Genomic DNA, 16,424 nt, shown 5'->3' with positions numbered 1-16,424 from the left:
TGGGCAAAGGGGGGGCTTCCCTGGTGGCACAGTGGTTGAGAGTCCACCTGCCGATGCAGGGGACACGGGTTCGTGCCCCGGTCCGGGAAGATCCCACACGCCGCGGAGCGGCTGGGCCCGTAAGCCATGGCCGCTGAGCCTGCGCTCCGCAACGGGAGAGGCCACAGCAGTGAGAGGCCCGCGTACCACCAAAAAAAAAACAAAACGGGGCAAAGGGCACTTCCCCGGCAGTCCGGTGGTTAAGACTCCACACTTCCAATGCAGGAGGTGCGGGTTCGATCCCTGGTCAGGGAGCTAAGATCCCACATGCCTCACGGCCAAAAAACCAAAACACAAAACAGAAGCAATATTGTAACAAATTCAATAAAGACTTTAAAAATGGTCCACGTCAAAAAAATCTTAAAAAAAAAAAAAAACTGGGCAAAGGACTTCAATAGACATTTCCCCAAAGAAGATTTACAAATAACCAAAAGGCACATGAGAAGATGTTCAACGTCATTCGTCATTAGGGAAATGCAAATCAAAACCACGATGAGATACCACTTCACACCCACCAGGATAACTATACTCCAAAAAAAGGAAAACAAATGTCAGCAAGGACGTGGAGAAACTGGAACCTTGTACACTGTTGGTGAAAATATAAAGCAGCTGCTATGGAAAAGTCTGGCAGTTTCTTAAAAATTTAAATATAAAATTGACACACCAATTCCACTCCTAGGTATACACGCAAAAGAACTGAAAACAGGTCCTCAAATAAATATATGTACACACATGTTCAGAGCAGCACTATTCTAACAGCCAAACAGTGGCGCAAGAGCCACATGGTGGAAACAACCCAAATGCCCATCAATGAATGAACGGATACACAAAACATGTATTCTATGCATACAATGGAATATTATTCAGTCACAAAAAGAAATGAAGCACTGATACATATACAATGTGGATGAACCTCAAAAAACATTATGCTAACCGAAAGAAGTCAGACAAAAAAGGTCACAAAATTCTATGATTCCATTTATATGAAAAAGCCAGAACAGGCAATCCATAGAGACAGAATGCAGAATGGTGGATGCCAGGGGCTCAGGGAACTGGGAAATGGAAAGCAACTGCTCAGTGGGTACAGGGTTTCCTTTTGGGGTGATGAGAATGTTTCCAGTTAGACAGAGGTGGTGGCTGTACAATACTGTGAATGCACTAAATGCTACTCGATTGTTCACTTTAAAGTGGTTAATTTTATGTGATGTGAATCTCGTAACAATAAAAAATGTATTAACTGATATAACTGCAACCACATAAATTGTGAACAACTCTTAATATACCTAACATAAAACAGGTCTATGAAGATCTTCGCCCTCTGACTGGTCGATATCAATGAACAGCCAAGCCGCCAACCAAACAACTGATTTATTCATCAATGGCAAACCAGTTCATGAAAAGTTTCAGAAATGTGCTCCTTTGGTTTTTTTGCTAGATCATCTATTCGCTTCAGTGAAGAGAAAATTAATCCTGAGAAGAAAGGATGAAATAATCTTTCATCACATTTTGTAAACACCAAGTAACCGATCTTCTGTAGCAGCTGTGGGATAAAGACAAGGGATACTGGACCGAGCGGGACACAGAGTCAAGGGAAGACACTTTTAAGTGGAAAACAGGAGAGCACATTATACGCTGGTGAAATGACAGAGTAAAGAGGGGAAAGGGATGATGCCGGAGAGAAAGGGGACACTTTCAGGGGAAGAGTCTCTGAGTGGGCGAGGGGGGATGGGATTCTACGCACAGGTGGAGGAGGGCTGGCTCCGCTCTGACACTTATTTACTCACAGCGTTTGTGCAGTGCTTCCTCTGGTGTCTTATTTAGGAATCCACCATTACCAGAGAAACCTACTCCTGCCCACCCTAGTTCCTCAGCTCTGTCAGTGACACACTACCCACCACATCGGTGTTTTTTCCAGCAATTATAAAACGTAGTACATTCTGAACTCTCTTTCTGAATTATCATACCACAGTCAGACTTCAAAAATAACTGCTTTTCCATACAAGAGAGTGAAATCTGTATTTTACTGCTGGTTTTTAACCCCCCAATTTGAGCACTGAGGCTTCTGTTTTATCACAAAATGGAGCTACAAGAATACTTTTAAATATACAACATTTTAAAACACTTTACAACCCAGTGCTACACCCTACCAAATTGAGAATACTAAAGAAATTATTGCTGTTCCAAAAAACTTAGAGCCAACACTTTGTGTGCCAATTCTTAGATAATTTAATTAGTTCAAAAAATAATTACAATGTCCCAGAGGAAGAATCCTAAATCAAATAGAAAGACACAGGAATTTTAACAAATGAGTTTTAAATGAAAACACTAAGAAATCACAGAGTAGAATGAGAACTAAACTAAGCTGGGTGGTACCTCTGACAGTTCAGTTAGCCTGTTTCACTGTGGGCCTCGGTCTCTATGCCTCTGAAGAAAGACGATCAGCTCAAATTCTCTCTCTACCTTCTCAAAGCAGCCTCCCCACTAACATTCAGATAAGCATGCTTCACTTTATACAGTAAGTATAGGCATTAAGAATTGTATATAAAGCAACATTTTAAATACAGCTGGAGAGCTCTCATTTGAAGTAACTATTCATTGAATTAGCACTAAAAAAATTTTTTAACCTCCAATCTAGTACATTTTATAAGCTGGATATTTACATTGAGATGTTCTATTAAATGACTTAGGTTTACCCACAAGTATTTCAATTCCTTGGATAAAGAGATCACCTGTTAAAATTATATGTTTTTATTTTTAAATATAATGGTATGATGATAACCTCTGTCCAAAGAAGTGTTGATGCAAGTAGTTCAAGAACCAAAAACGTTCCAAAAAGTCTGGAAAAGCTGCCTGGTCTTCAAATTAAGGAGCTTGGTTTTTCTCTTAATCCCATACCAACAGCTATTAACACTCAGAGCTAACTTCCCTCTGTGTCATGCTGTATATTTGCCTTATTTAATATACTTAACACAAGGCTCCCCTCACTGGAACGAACACATCTGAGGACAGAGATTTTTGACTGCTTTGGTCCCTGTTCAGATCACATGCAACACCGAGAATAGGGCCTGCCACATCGACACATATTAAAAGACACAGTAACACTTTGCTAGGGCTGCCATAACGAAGTACCACAGACTGGGTGCCTTAAACAAGAAAAATGTGTTTTCTGTTTTGAAGCTAGAAGTCTGAGGTCAAGGCGTCGGCAGGACTGACTGCTTCTGAGGCCTCCCTCCTTGGTTTGCAGGTGGTCATCTTCTCCCTGTGTCTTCACATGGTTGTCCCTCTGCACCTGTGTCCTCATCTCTTCTTATAAGGACACCAGTGACACTCGATTAGGGTCTACCCGTATGACCTCATTTTACCTTAATTATCTCTTTAAAGGCCCTGTCTCCAAATATAATCACATTCTGAAGTATACTAGGGGTTAGGACTTCAACATATGAATTGGGGGAGGCGGGGTGGGTGGAACACACACAATTTAGCCCACAACAGAGGGAGAAAATTGGAAGTCACTACAACTTCCTTCTATGATGATTCTTTAATATCACTAATGAAGTTTCTCTGTATCATGAAATACAGAACCATCTGCTTTAATGAATGATGTAATACTCAGAGTACTGGTATTTAAATCCTTTTCAAAGATATAAGTAATCCATGAATCATACTGCAAATTACCTGTCAACAGGGATTCCTGTTCCACTCGAAGTTCACGAAAAAGAAGAATCAAATCAACAGCAACACCAATTGTATCCAAGTTCCTGTATAAGGTTTTTAAAAAGGACAAAGTTAGACACACTCTTTTTCTTAAACCTGCACTTCAAATTATGATCCACAATGAATGCGGAGACTACCGGTTAACAGTTCCTGTAGTGGGCAGAATAATGGCCCTCCAAGGTATCCACATCCTAATACCCAAAACCTGTGAATACGTTACCTTACATGGCAAAGGGGACTTTTACAGTCGTGAATAAATTAAGGACCTTGAGATGAAAGGACTATCCTGGATTATTAACCAGGCGGGCCCAATGTGTCACACGGGTCCTTATAAGAGGAATACTAGAGGGTCAGGGAGGGCAGCCATGAGCCAAGGAGTGCAGGCAGCCTCTACAAGCTGGAAAAGGCAAGGAAAATGATTCTCCCCTTAGAGCCTCCAAAAGGGGTTCAGCCATGTTGGCCCACTGTGGACTTCTGAATTTCAGAACTGTAAGATAATAAATGTGTTATTTTAAGCCACTACGTTTTTAGTCATTTGTCAAGTAGCAACAGGACACTACTGTGGGTAGGAGAAATGGGGTGCTGCTGTAACACACAGATACGTGGACGTGGCTCTGGGATCTGGCAATGGGCAGAGGCTGGAAGAATTTTGAGAAGCGTGACAGAAAAGGCCTAGATGCCTTGAATAGAAACGTGGACACTGAAGGCACTGCTGGTGAGATCTCAGAAGAAAATGAGGAACTCGTTACTGGAGACTGGACGGAAGAATCCTTTTTCTCCAGCGGCAGAAGCTTAGCAGAACGATGAACCTGGATATTTAGCTGAGCAGATTTCCAAGCAACACGTTGAAGGCGTGGCCTGACTTCCTCTTGGTGTGTATGGTAAAATGCGAGAGGCGAGAGACAGAGGAGACTAAAAGGGAACCAGGTATGATTTGGGAAATTCTCAGTCTATCCGGATTGCAAAAGACGCTAAAACTAGACTATTCACTGTGAGGAAACTGTGCTCTGGAGAGAAAGCCAAGGATGTGGCTGGATGACCTTTTGCTAATGTCTTGGAAGAACCAAAAGGTTGGTGTTCAGTTACACAGAGGGCTCTTTAAAGAGACTAGGAGTGTTACTCATTCCCCTCAGTGATCTCAGCAGAAATCAGGAATAGAGGTGGGGTTATCTAAGAAAGCTCTACGGCAGACCCTAGATTGCTTAATGGTATATAACTCCCCGTGACATACATGTGAGACCCACAAGGTTTTTGAGAATGTTATACCAGTAGAAACTCTGCCAACCTGGATGAAATGCACAGAGAAAGGATGAAATGAAAGAAGGCTGTTAAACTCCCAAAATCCCACAGGCAGGAAAGAGGCTGATAAAGTTACTCAGCTGAAAACATGTATGACTCTTACCCTTTGAGAAAAAGGAAGGATGACTCTGAGGGTAGGACTAAGGGCAGAGCCCCAAGCCACAGAGGATCATTCCCAGGCCTCAAAACCTGAGTTTGCCCAACTGGATTCTGAAATTGCTTGGGACCAGTGACTCCCTTTTCCCTCAATTTCCTCCTCTTTTAGAGGGTCATGTCTAAAGCTATTACCCTAGGCCTGTCGTACCACTGTATTTTGGGAGCAGACAACGTCGTGTCTAGTCTCACATGTCCAAAGATAAAGAGGAATTTTGCTTCAGGATGAATCACATCCAGAGTCTCACCCAGATGTAATTTAGGTGCTAAGATTTGGGACTTTTTAGCTAATGAGACTTAGATGAGACTTGGGGCTTGAGTTGATGCTGAACGGGTCGAGAATGTGGGGGACCTTGAGACGAGATGAATGTATTTTGCAAACAGGACAGACATGAATCTTTAGGGGCCAAAGGGTAGACTGCGCTAGGCAAAATAATGGCCCCCTAAAGATGTCCACATACTAAACTCTGGAAACTGAATATATTACCTTACATGGCAAAGAGATGTGATGTAATCAATTTATATTTGATCCAGTTTCTGGCACAGAGCTCCTAAAACCCTTGGAAGTTCCTGTGTGAGAGGAAGGCCTTTTGTTATTCGTAACAAGCCCCTTTCAACCATACCTGAGCTTATGCTAAAGAGGGGACTCTTCCTGGGCCTGCAGGATGGGAGGTGGCTGCCAGAGGGACCAGCCCTAAGATCAGACAGCTGGAACCTTCAACCCCAACCTCCTACCTCTGAGGAAGGGAAGGCAGCTCAATCACCATGGCCGGTGATTTAATCAATCACACCTATGTGATGGAACTTCCACAAAAAGTCCGAAACAATGAGTTTGGAAAGCTTCTGACTGGGCTGATGAGCACATCAAAGTGCTCAGAAGATGGCATGCCTGGAGAGGGCGCAGAAGCCCCATCCTATGCATCTCTTCCAGGTGGCTGTCCCTCTACAGTACACTAGGAACAGAATGTAAAGTGCTACCCTGAGTTCTGTGAGTCGTTCTACTGAATTATCAAACCTGAGAGGTGTCCTGGGAACCCCTGCATTTGTAGTCAGCTGGGCAGAAATGTAGCCTGGGTACCCCATTTGCAGCTGGCATCCAAGGTGGGGCAGTCTTGTGGGACTGAGTCATGAAGTTACGGGATCTGAAGCCACTAACTTGAGGTAGTTAGTGTCGGAATGGAACTGAATTGTTGGACTGCTGGCTGTTTTTGGAGAATAAGAACTGGTCAGAAAATACCACAAGAGACTTTCTAGGAGTGATTAAATTAATGGTTTGAAGATGGGAAGATTATCCTGAATCACCTGGGTGGGCCTCATGTAACCATAATGGTCCTTATCAGAGGGATGCCATATGGTCAGAGTCAGAAAGAGACTGGAAGAGGTTACAGTGTTGCTCTGAGGTAAAGGAATGCAGGCAGCCTCAGGAAGCTAGAAAAGCCAAAGGAATCAATTCTCTGCTAGAGACTCCAGAAGGAACCAGCCCTGCTGACACTAACTTTAGGTCAGGAAAACTGATTTTGGACTTCTGACCTCCAGAACTGTCAGATAGTAAATCTCTGTTATTTTAAGCTACTGAATTTGCAGTACTTTGTTACAGCAGCAAAGGAAACTCATACAGCTCCCTACCTTCTTCACTTCTTCTCAACATAAATCAGAATTATACCAAGACATTCACTGCTAAAGAAGAGGGTCAGGGTCGGTGTGCACAAGGCTAGAGTCCTCTCTCCCCTCCCCAAGGCCAGGTGGGCAGACAGCCATTGCTCCTTTCCTCTTTATCCGAACACAAGACTGGTGGGAAAAGGGGCTCAGCACCTGCCTCCGAAAAGAAGATGCTGTTCCACCTCTGTTCCTCCTCTTGCCTCTACATATATGAATGGCTGCCAGGCACCTGGGCCCACTGCCTGCTTCTGTATGGCCAGATTTGGTGGGGGGAGAAAAATGTAACTTCATTTTTTGACAAGAAAATTCTATGAAATTCAAAGTTCTGGGTTCACAAATGAGGTTTTACTGGAACACAGCATGTGCGTTTGTTCATGTACTACATATGGCTCCCTTCTACTACAATGGGAGAAGTGAGCCCCTCTGACAGAGATCACAAAGCCTGAACTATTTATCTGGCTCTCTGCAGTAAAAGTATAGCGACCCCAGCAACAGGCATTGTATTTACATGCAGAGCTAACTGCTTTCAACAGTCTTCTTTGAGTCCTTCCTGAAATTCCACATGACTCAGACTGTTTGCTTTGCTGTATCATACCCCATGTTCCATACATCCTTGGCAAAAAATAATTCCAGTCCATACAAAGTGCAATGTTCAGACAAAAGATGTAAAAAGGTCTAGGCCTTAATAGCATCCTACTTTTTAATTAACTCTTTAATAACTGAAAAAATCAGAAAAATACATACTGGTTGAGATCTGAATCTTGACAGGCTCGGGAATATCAGCTTTAGTTAAGGTTGACCTCAAAGTCCCTACCAGAATCTTTGTTGTCTTTCTGACCACAAAAATGTTTTTCCCAGGAGCTGATGCCCTGAATGGTTAGAATTTCCATTCTAGGGCTCTCCTTTCCCTCTCCCGTCACACTAGAGGGCCTCCCTGCCTAGAAAGGGACAAAATAATCTAGCCTCTGGCCTGCTGCTTCTAGCTGCTTCTAGTTATACTTTTTCAATGTTAACTATTACTACCAAGATCATTACTGTTTCTATCCATTTATCTGTATAGGGACGCCATGTTCAATTTTGTGCTGAAGTTAAACAACTCTCTCTTTTGATTCCCTCTCCTTTGATCTAAAAAAACCTCATTAATCATATCAAAGCCTCAGGTATAGACCGTCTAGGCAGCACAGGGAGTCTCTCCATCAGCTTCTGGGCCAGCCCGACTTCACTCATCATGGCAGTAACAGGGAGCCCGGGGGCTCTGTCTACATTCAAGTCCAGGAAATAAAAGTGAGCATGCTTTGTGGCTTCTAACTTCATCTCAAGTAAAAATTGTTAATAAAAAGCAGATTGCATAAAATCAAAGAGGAAGGGTGCTCAGTTCTGGGAGGAGAGTGTAACATGTAGAAGAACAAGAGCAGGACAGGGCAATTCTCTTGCTCATCTTGGTAACCACATTTTAGTTGTATATTATAAATTAGGTGGCAGCAGCTGGCAACTTTACACAATCTTAAGGAACGCTTAAGATAAACAGTCTTAGAAATTCACATCGTGCTCCCTGTTTGAAGTAAACACAAGGGCAACTAATTAAAACACTAAAACTAATTAAAACACCTACAACTAAGAAAAGTGAAGTCCAGAACTGCAAATGTATTTAGGCAGGCAGAATCTAGAATCAAAGAATCAAAATTAAGTTCAAATCATTGTGTTATGTAAAAAACCAAATCCCTCAAAACATCATAAATACAAGTGAGAAACCTGAATGACCCCTAACGTTACACATGTTGTCCCATGACATACACACCACGAGTCTCCCACAGCAAGTCCTGCAGAGCACCTGTCCCCGGAGACGGAGAGTCTCCTAATAAACACAGGTGACTGCGATGCCAAAACCATCTCTAACAGGTAGGCCAACATGACAGAAGCAGCATGCACGCACACAAAGAGATATTATCAAAGGCATATATGTAACTACAAAGAATAGTACCTGATTGAATTTTGGTTCACAGAACACTCAATACAAGCATTCCGGAGACACCGGAAGCATTCCGTTATTAACTGCAGACTGGAAGCCAGATGTTCCACTTGGGATGGGTCTCTGCAGGCCAGCTCAACGGCATGAGAAGATTTCTTTAAGATATCCAGGACTCTTTGGAAAATAGTCCTGGGTGCTGTTTCTCTGAAAAAGGATAAAATTGTTACAAACCAGAAAAAAAAGAAAAAGACATTTCCAAATGTCCTTTTCAGAACACTGCTGGTACTTAATTTTGTGGGGAGGCAAGCTAGGCCTATCTGTTCCAGCTCCTTAGTTTACGACACAAAAGAGCTCTGTACACTGAGCACTTCGCCAAGGCACTGCTCTTATCAACCTGTCCCTGTATTATCTCATTTAATCTTTGCATTAACCTTATGAAGCCAATACTGTCCTCTCCATTTTAAAGACAAGACACCTGACACAGAAGAGTCTATGTAACTTGCCCACATCCCTCAGCTAATAACTTTTGGAGCCACAATTCCAACTGAAACAGTCGGATTTCCACCCCCACAACAACCTGAACCCCCGTTTAAGGTGACTGTTTATGGTTATGGGTCTGCCCCTAGTCAAACCAGAATATCTGCATCTCACGTTCTAGACAGAGAATATAACCATGTCCTCTGTCACCCAGTGTGTACCTGAAGTAAAGTTATGAGAAAGGATCCTCACGAAGGACTGCCTGGGGGGCAGAGCCATTACCCATTCTTAGATAGAGGAGCCAGAAGCAGTGCTCTGAGCTTACACACGTTCAACCACAAAGATAGGGAGCCGGGGGAGCAGGAAGGAGGGAAGGAGACAGACAGAAGCAGAGGGAGACGGACAGAGAGATAGAGCGAGCTCGCTTCCAGGCAGAGTGTGTGCCCGGGGCAGGGGATGAACCTGTGGCTGTTCACCCCGCCCCACCCACAACTGGGCACCTCAGTTCCCACGGCCTCTCACGCCAGGAGCACTGCCCGCACTGGCTCTCATTCCACAGCTATGAAGAGAAGGATTTCTGTGTGCAGCACGGCACCTAAATGCAAGCCCATTTCCTCATTCCGTGAATCCCCTAAAGAAACAAGAATCCGCTTTAATGTCAGAAGAAAAACTGCTGTTAGACAACTGAAGAGACTCTTACAAGGTAAGTCCTGACCATAGGAATTTCCTCCCTGTGCGTGCACCGTGGAATCCCAGCACCCTACATTCACCCCCTGGATGAACTGAAGCCAGACCACCGGGGAGCGCGCGTTTCTCCAGAAGCCCGGCCACTGGAGCGCCCCAAGCGGCTGTGCTTGCTCGGGGGCCTGGGAGGCACTCCCTCCGCGAGCTTCAGGACCATAAATACTTGTACTCCAAGTGTCGCCTTTTTATCTTAAGGATGGATGATATAAATCACTTTATTTATCACGTTCTCCTCTGTCTTTGCCTTTAAGAAGCCTGGAGTCAAACCCACGACCCATCTTTAACACTATGAATCCCTCAGCATGACTTCTGAGTACTAACCTTATTTCTGGCTTTTCCCTCCCCTCCAATTTCCTCCCTTACCTTTATTTTATCTAACTGTATTTATTTTTTAAGGCACGTCAGATTTGTTTTTGGAAAGAGGCAGAATATAATCAATTAAAAACTGGGAAATCGTGCATAAAATAATCTGCCCCACCTCCCCCCGTTGGCCCTCTCTAAATGGGGATCATGAAGCTTTGACTCAGGGTCGCAGCAATTAAGCGACCAAATAAAAAAGCCAAAGTTCAAAGGTGCAGCATTAGTCCTGCCTCAGAAACTGTATAAAACAATGGAGTGCGTAAGCCACTTTCAGTGACAATATGACAAAAAGGAGATTCACTAACACTCTCAGGACAGCTTTAAGGAGAAGTGGGTGCTGCTGGGGAGAAGGCAATTCCCACTCTACCCCGAGAGCTCTTGCCACTGGACTAATAATAAAATTGACAGACACGCAGGAGAAAAAGAAATTCTAATTCGTGTGCATGGAAGTCTCATAGAAATGGGACCTAAAAAATGTGCCACAGCAGGCGGCTTTTATACTTTTTAGACAAAGAAACACTAAATTTCTGAGGAATTGACTGAACAAAGAAACTTAGGCTTTGGGTGCTTAGTTAGTGAAGAATCTAAGGAGAGTCTGGACGTGGGGTAGTACGTTATAGAGGAAACAAGGTTTGTTTATATAGGCTTCTTGGCCCCAAATTCACCTCTGGGGATAAGGCTGTCCTTCTGACTCCAGATGCAGGGAGGGTACCTCTCACACGGAGATTTACTGCCTGCTTTCAACAGAGAGGAGGCTCAGAGCGTCCCTCTTGCACTGGCTTTTTCTTAAGTAACTTTAATTAAAAAAAAATCAATATGCCACTGAGGCTTATTTGGGGGAGGCGTGCTCTGGGCTCGAACAATACTAAATACAGTGCAGGCGCTATTAACACGCTAAGCAAGTGCCCAGGGGTGTAAAGCATTCTGAAGGATGCCGGGAGTGATCATGATTTCTACAACAAAGAATAAACCTAATTACCTCTATCTGCCCCACCTGCATGAAGTTTTGATGACATTTATTACTTCATCTTATAGTCAAGTAAAAGTAGAGCTCTAGAACTCCAATAATCTACAATAAAGCCTCTTTTTTCTTTTCTCCTACGATGACTAAGCAATGTGTGTTTATACCTGAGGTAAAGAAGCCAGTATGATTTCTTTCAGCGGGTCCTTCACAAGCTCCCTCTCTCATGGGCACCACCTTCCTACTGTGAATGGTCTTCTCTGATGTCACTCTTTGAAATCTTAACCGCTGCTTCACTCAAAACTGACATCTAGCACAGCAAAGGCTTTGAAATCAAACTATAATAGACAACACAAAATAACAGCACTGTTCTTAGGAAAACTGGCTAACTGATATGCCAACCACAGAACAATTAGTAAGTTCATGAACCACCCTAAATAATTTCCAATGTTACGTGTTAATTTGTCACATATACACCATGCCTTTCTCCTTCATTACACTTTTAACCAAAAGAAAAATGTTTACCTGAACTACGGCCAACCAAAAGATTCCTGAAACACAAGTAACTATTAATAGCTACTAAAGAGTAATCACAGCAACATCTATCGGCATACAACAGTTCACATACGCAGTATAAAGAGAAAATAAATTGGGATTGTGATCACTGTCATTTGTCCTCCCCATGGATTCCTGAAACCAGCAAGCACTGGCAATCCTCTGGGTCTGTTCACATGTATGCCCTCCCCCAGAATCCCTCTCACACCACCCCCACCCAAGCCTCTGCCTGGAAGAATCTGGGGGCTCCTTTCAGGCCTCTGAAAACTCACAGCCCTGGTGAGACTCCTCTGCTACTCAGAGTACTCAGGGGAGCCGCATCCCATCTCTATGCGCCCCTGGAGCTCGGTCCATAGAATGGAATTGCACTTACCCACATCAGATTACATTCACTGATGCGGTCTATCACCCCAGCTAGACTATAAATCCCAGAAAAATAGAGACTACCTTATTTTTTTCTGTATCTCTAGGGCCCAGACCTGCATTCACTAATTGCATTTGTTCAATTCAAGTTTAAAACAGTGATGAGACTATTCGCGTATTCAGAGCGGGATCTAACTGCTTCACAGACTTGTCAGGTAACTCATGTACTTGAGCATGTGCCCTGAGCCAGGCACCAGGCCTGATGGGAGCAGTGAAATCAGTGTACTTTGCAGCAGCAACTGGAAAAAGGCAAACACTGAGGAACTAGCTCAACTCGTCCATTCCCATTAAGAAATGCACACATCCTGGACCCAAAAATTTGAAAAAAAATGGTCATATCTTAAGATGTTGATATCTTATAATTGGTATTTAAGAAACATCTAATTTCTCCTTCCCCACTGAATGATAAGCTTACCCATTGAATGGGTAAGCTTAAAGGGGGAGGGAGAGGTGAGGGGTTGTAACTCAATTAACTACATTTTAAATTTCTTGAAAGCAGAGACTATTTCTTTTTTTTCTTTTTTTTTTTTTGCAGTACGCGGGCCTCTCACTGTTTTGGCCTCTCCCGTTGCGGAGCACAGGCTCCGGACGCGCAGGCTCAGCGGCCATGGCTCACGGGCCCAGCCGCTCCGCAGCATGTGGGATCTTCCCGGACCGGGGCATGAACCCATGTCCGCTGCATCGGCAGGCGGACTCTCAACCACTGTGCCACCAGGGAAGCCCAGCAGAGACTATTTCTTAGAGTCTGTACCCCTCTATAAAGGGTGAATGGAAAAAAAAAAAAAAAAACCTTTTCCTCTAGAGCCATATAATAAATATCTACAGATTTTATTCACCATATTTTTATACAATATAATAAATTAACAACTTTCATCAGATGAGGACAAAAAAAGCTTTTCATTAACAGTAACTACTATGAAAACATTTAACTCTCTTCTGTACCTCTTTACCTTCTCCACAGCCTTGAAAGAAAGCTATTTGGCATTACAGATCCAAAGGAGTCCTAATGTACTGTCTGCAAATTCCATGTTCACTGTCAAGACAGCACAGCTAAGTATGTGTAATGATTAACGACAGTGAAATAACCAGTAAAGATCAGTCAATCGTTTGTATATTACAAATGTTGTTAATAATAAAAATTGCTGTCATTTCTGCTTTAACCAAACTAACACAAAATATTCACAAAGACTTTAAGAAGCTTAGCTACTTCATTCACAGAAGGCCGAAAGTACTTAGAAGGACAATTAAAATTCAACCATTAGACATTCCTTTTACATAGGAATGAATGTATACTCTGAAGACAACTTATAAATGAAATGTTACATTACAGAACAAAAACAGCCTTTGAATTATACAAAAGGTAGAACTGCACTTCCTTCAAGTTTGAACAGATCTGTAGGTTTAATCCTGACAAGTCCTGTTTGAATAAAATTAAAGAAAACTACCGGTGATTACAGCACAGGTTAGATAGGCCTAACATACCATCCGTACTCACATCTTACAGTCAGTTCATGAGGCGGGACCTCCTTCTGAAAAGGAGACTAAACTGTTCGTCATTTAACACTACGACTAAGACTTACATCCTGGTTGAAAGATTCATTCTAATACCCAACATTTAATTAAAAATTGGCACATGTGGTTTAGACTAGTTTAACCACTGTCACTGAGAAAAACTATTAGAATACACACAAGTTCAGAGATTAAAATTACAATCATTGGTTGTTATTTAAAACCATAAACCCCTTAATGATTTGACTGCTCTAGATGAACAAAGACAGAAAATAAAAACATTTCTGTCTCCTACCAGAAAGAGCCTGGGCAAAAGTTTGAAATTCATCTCTGCAGACCTCAAAACTCTCCTTTATATACTCTCTTCCCCTCTTCTGTCACATCCAGGACACTCAAGCTGAGACAACTCCCTGAGACAGGGTTGCAGGGCTGGCAAACTTTTTCTGCAAAGAGCCAGAAAGTAAATATTTTAGGCTTTGAGGACCTGACAACCTCTGTCACAACTTCTCTGTTGCTGCAGGGCAAAAGCAGCCATAGACAACATCCAAAAGAATGAACACAGCTGTGTTCTAGTAAACTCTCTGTATGGACACTGAAATTTAAAGTTCATATAATTTTCATGTGTCATGAAATTTTGTTCATTTGTTTTCCCCTACCCTTTAAAATGTAAAAATCATTCTTAACTCAAAGGCCATTTAAAAACAAAGCAAAACAAACAAAAAAAAAACAGGTGGTAGGTCAGATTTGGCCCACAGATCATAGTTTGGCGATACCAGCTTTAAAGGGTTCCAAATATATCAGTCCTCTCCCCCACCTCGAAAAGCCACATGCTTCCCTCTTTCCCAATGTCCTCACCACAGTCAAAATTCATCTGTCATCAGAACAAAGAGAATCTCAAATGCATTATACCAAGCAAAGGAAGCGAAGCGAAGGTGAATGCACAGAAGTGGACAGTGTCCAGAAGAGAACTGTGCACACAGAGAAACCTGACAGATGACAGCGCTGGGCGCTAAAGATCCCAGGTGAAGGCCGGACTGTTCCAGTAGAGGTGCTGGAACAACTATCAATCATATGAGAAAAAACCAAACTGGAGCCTTATGTATAATCCTACTAAAAGTAACTCCAGATGGACTTAGGAATATATGTTAGGCAAAACTATGAAACTCTGGAAGAAAATATATGGAGAATGTCTTTATAGTCTTAGGTAGAGAAGGATTTTTGTATGTAAGACCTTATTTAAAAAGTGGTATTTGAACATAGAACTGAAGAAGGTGAGGAAGCAAACTATGCCCTTCCTGTGAGAAGAGCTTGGATGGCAGGCAAAGGCATCACAGAACGGCAGGGGGCTTGGTGGAAGCATCCAGTGACTCAGGGATAAGACACAGGCTCTGTAGGCCACTAAAAGAACTTCCGCTCCTGATGTGAACCCAGGGAGGGTTCTGAGCAGAGGAGTGACATCACCTGACTTTCACTTTGAAAGGATCCCTCTGGCTATTCTGTAAAGAACTGATCATAGCAGGAGAAAGAAACGACAACAGGAGATCAGTCAGGACACTATTCTTGGAAAAGAGTGGCAGAGGCAGACATAATAAGCACGGATCAGATTCTGAATATATTCTGAAGATGGAGCCAATAAGACTTGAGGGTAAATTATTATGAGGGGTAGCTGAGAAGGGGGAGTCAAGGATGGCTCCAAGCTTTGGCCTGAGCAATAAATGGACAGATGTACCTGCTGTGTACTGAGTTGGAGGAGACTGCTGTAAAGATATATGGAGGAGGGGGGAATTGGGAGTTCAGATGGAGATTTGCTGAATTTGAGGTACTTACTAGAAATACAAGCGGAAATGTGGAGTAGGCAGATGAACATACAAGTCTGCAGGTCAGGAGGAAAGTCCAGCTAAAGAAAACGGTTAGAGTTACCATCAAATGTGAAGTAGCAAAACCCCAAGGCTGAATGCAATTGCCGGGAGAGTACAGGCAGGTGGGGACAAGAGGTCTGAGGACTGAGCTCTGGACCTCAGAGAGAAAAGCCAACAAGAGAGGAGAATCCGAAGGGGGTGGTGTTCTAGAAGCCAAACGAAGAAGGTGTTTCAAGGAGAAAGAAGTGATGAACTACATCAACTGCAGCTGATAAGGATTTATCCAGTAAGATTTAAGATTTATCTTAAATCCAGTAAGATAAGGATTTAAGGTGAAGACCAATGGACTTGGCAATGTGGAATGGGTTCAAGAGAAAAGAGAAATTGTGGTAGGTGAATATAAAAAACTCTTTAGAGAAGCTTTATTATAAATGGCAGCAGAGAAAAATCAGGGAAATGGGGGAGAGATTTTTCTCAGGATGGGAAAAATTACAGCAGATCTATAAAATGATGAGAACAATCTAACAAAAAAGGTAAAACTGATGATTTAAGAAATGGGGGGGGAGAGAATTGTTGGAGCAAGGTATGCAAAAGGGAGCGGAATTTAGTGCAGACCTTTGAAGCAAGACAGTTCACCGACAGTCACAGAGGGAAGGCAAATCATGGGGACAGATACAAGTAGGGGGTAGGGAGGGCAGTGGGA

General features: G+C 42.9%; 1 protein-coding gene across 2 annotated transcripts in view; it reads right to left on the bottom strand.

Moving 5' to 3' along the window:
- Positions 1–16,424, bottom strand: part of ATXN10 (ataxin 10) — a 153,563-nt gene that overhangs the window by 122,673 nt on the left and 14,466 nt on the right. Inside the window, exons 2-3 of one of the 2 annotated variants that reach the window (XM_067698374.1) lie at positions 8,846–9,037; positions 3,715–3,797 (exon numbers count right to left, since the gene is read on the bottom strand). The exons of the other annotated variant lie outside the window; for it this stretch is intronic. Coding sequence (XP_067554475.1) covers positions 3,715–3,797; positions 8,846–9,037 — 275 coding nt within the window. The remainder of the gene's footprint in view (positions 1–3,714; positions 3,798–8,845; positions 9,038–16,424) is intronic. 2 annotated transcript variants of the gene reach the window in all.

The sequence above is a fragment of the Pseudorca crassidens genome, chromosome 11 (assembly GCF_039906515.1).
Source record: "Pseudorca crassidens isolate mPseCra1 chromosome 11, mPseCra1.hap1, whole genome shotgun sequence".
In the NCBI taxonomy this organism is placed as follows: domain Eukaryota; kingdom Metazoa; phylum Chordata; class Mammalia; order Artiodactyla; family Delphinidae; genus Pseudorca; species Pseudorca crassidens.
The sequence above is the reverse complement of the archived record's forward strand: the minus strand, read 5'-3'. Positions and strand labels throughout refer to the sequence as shown.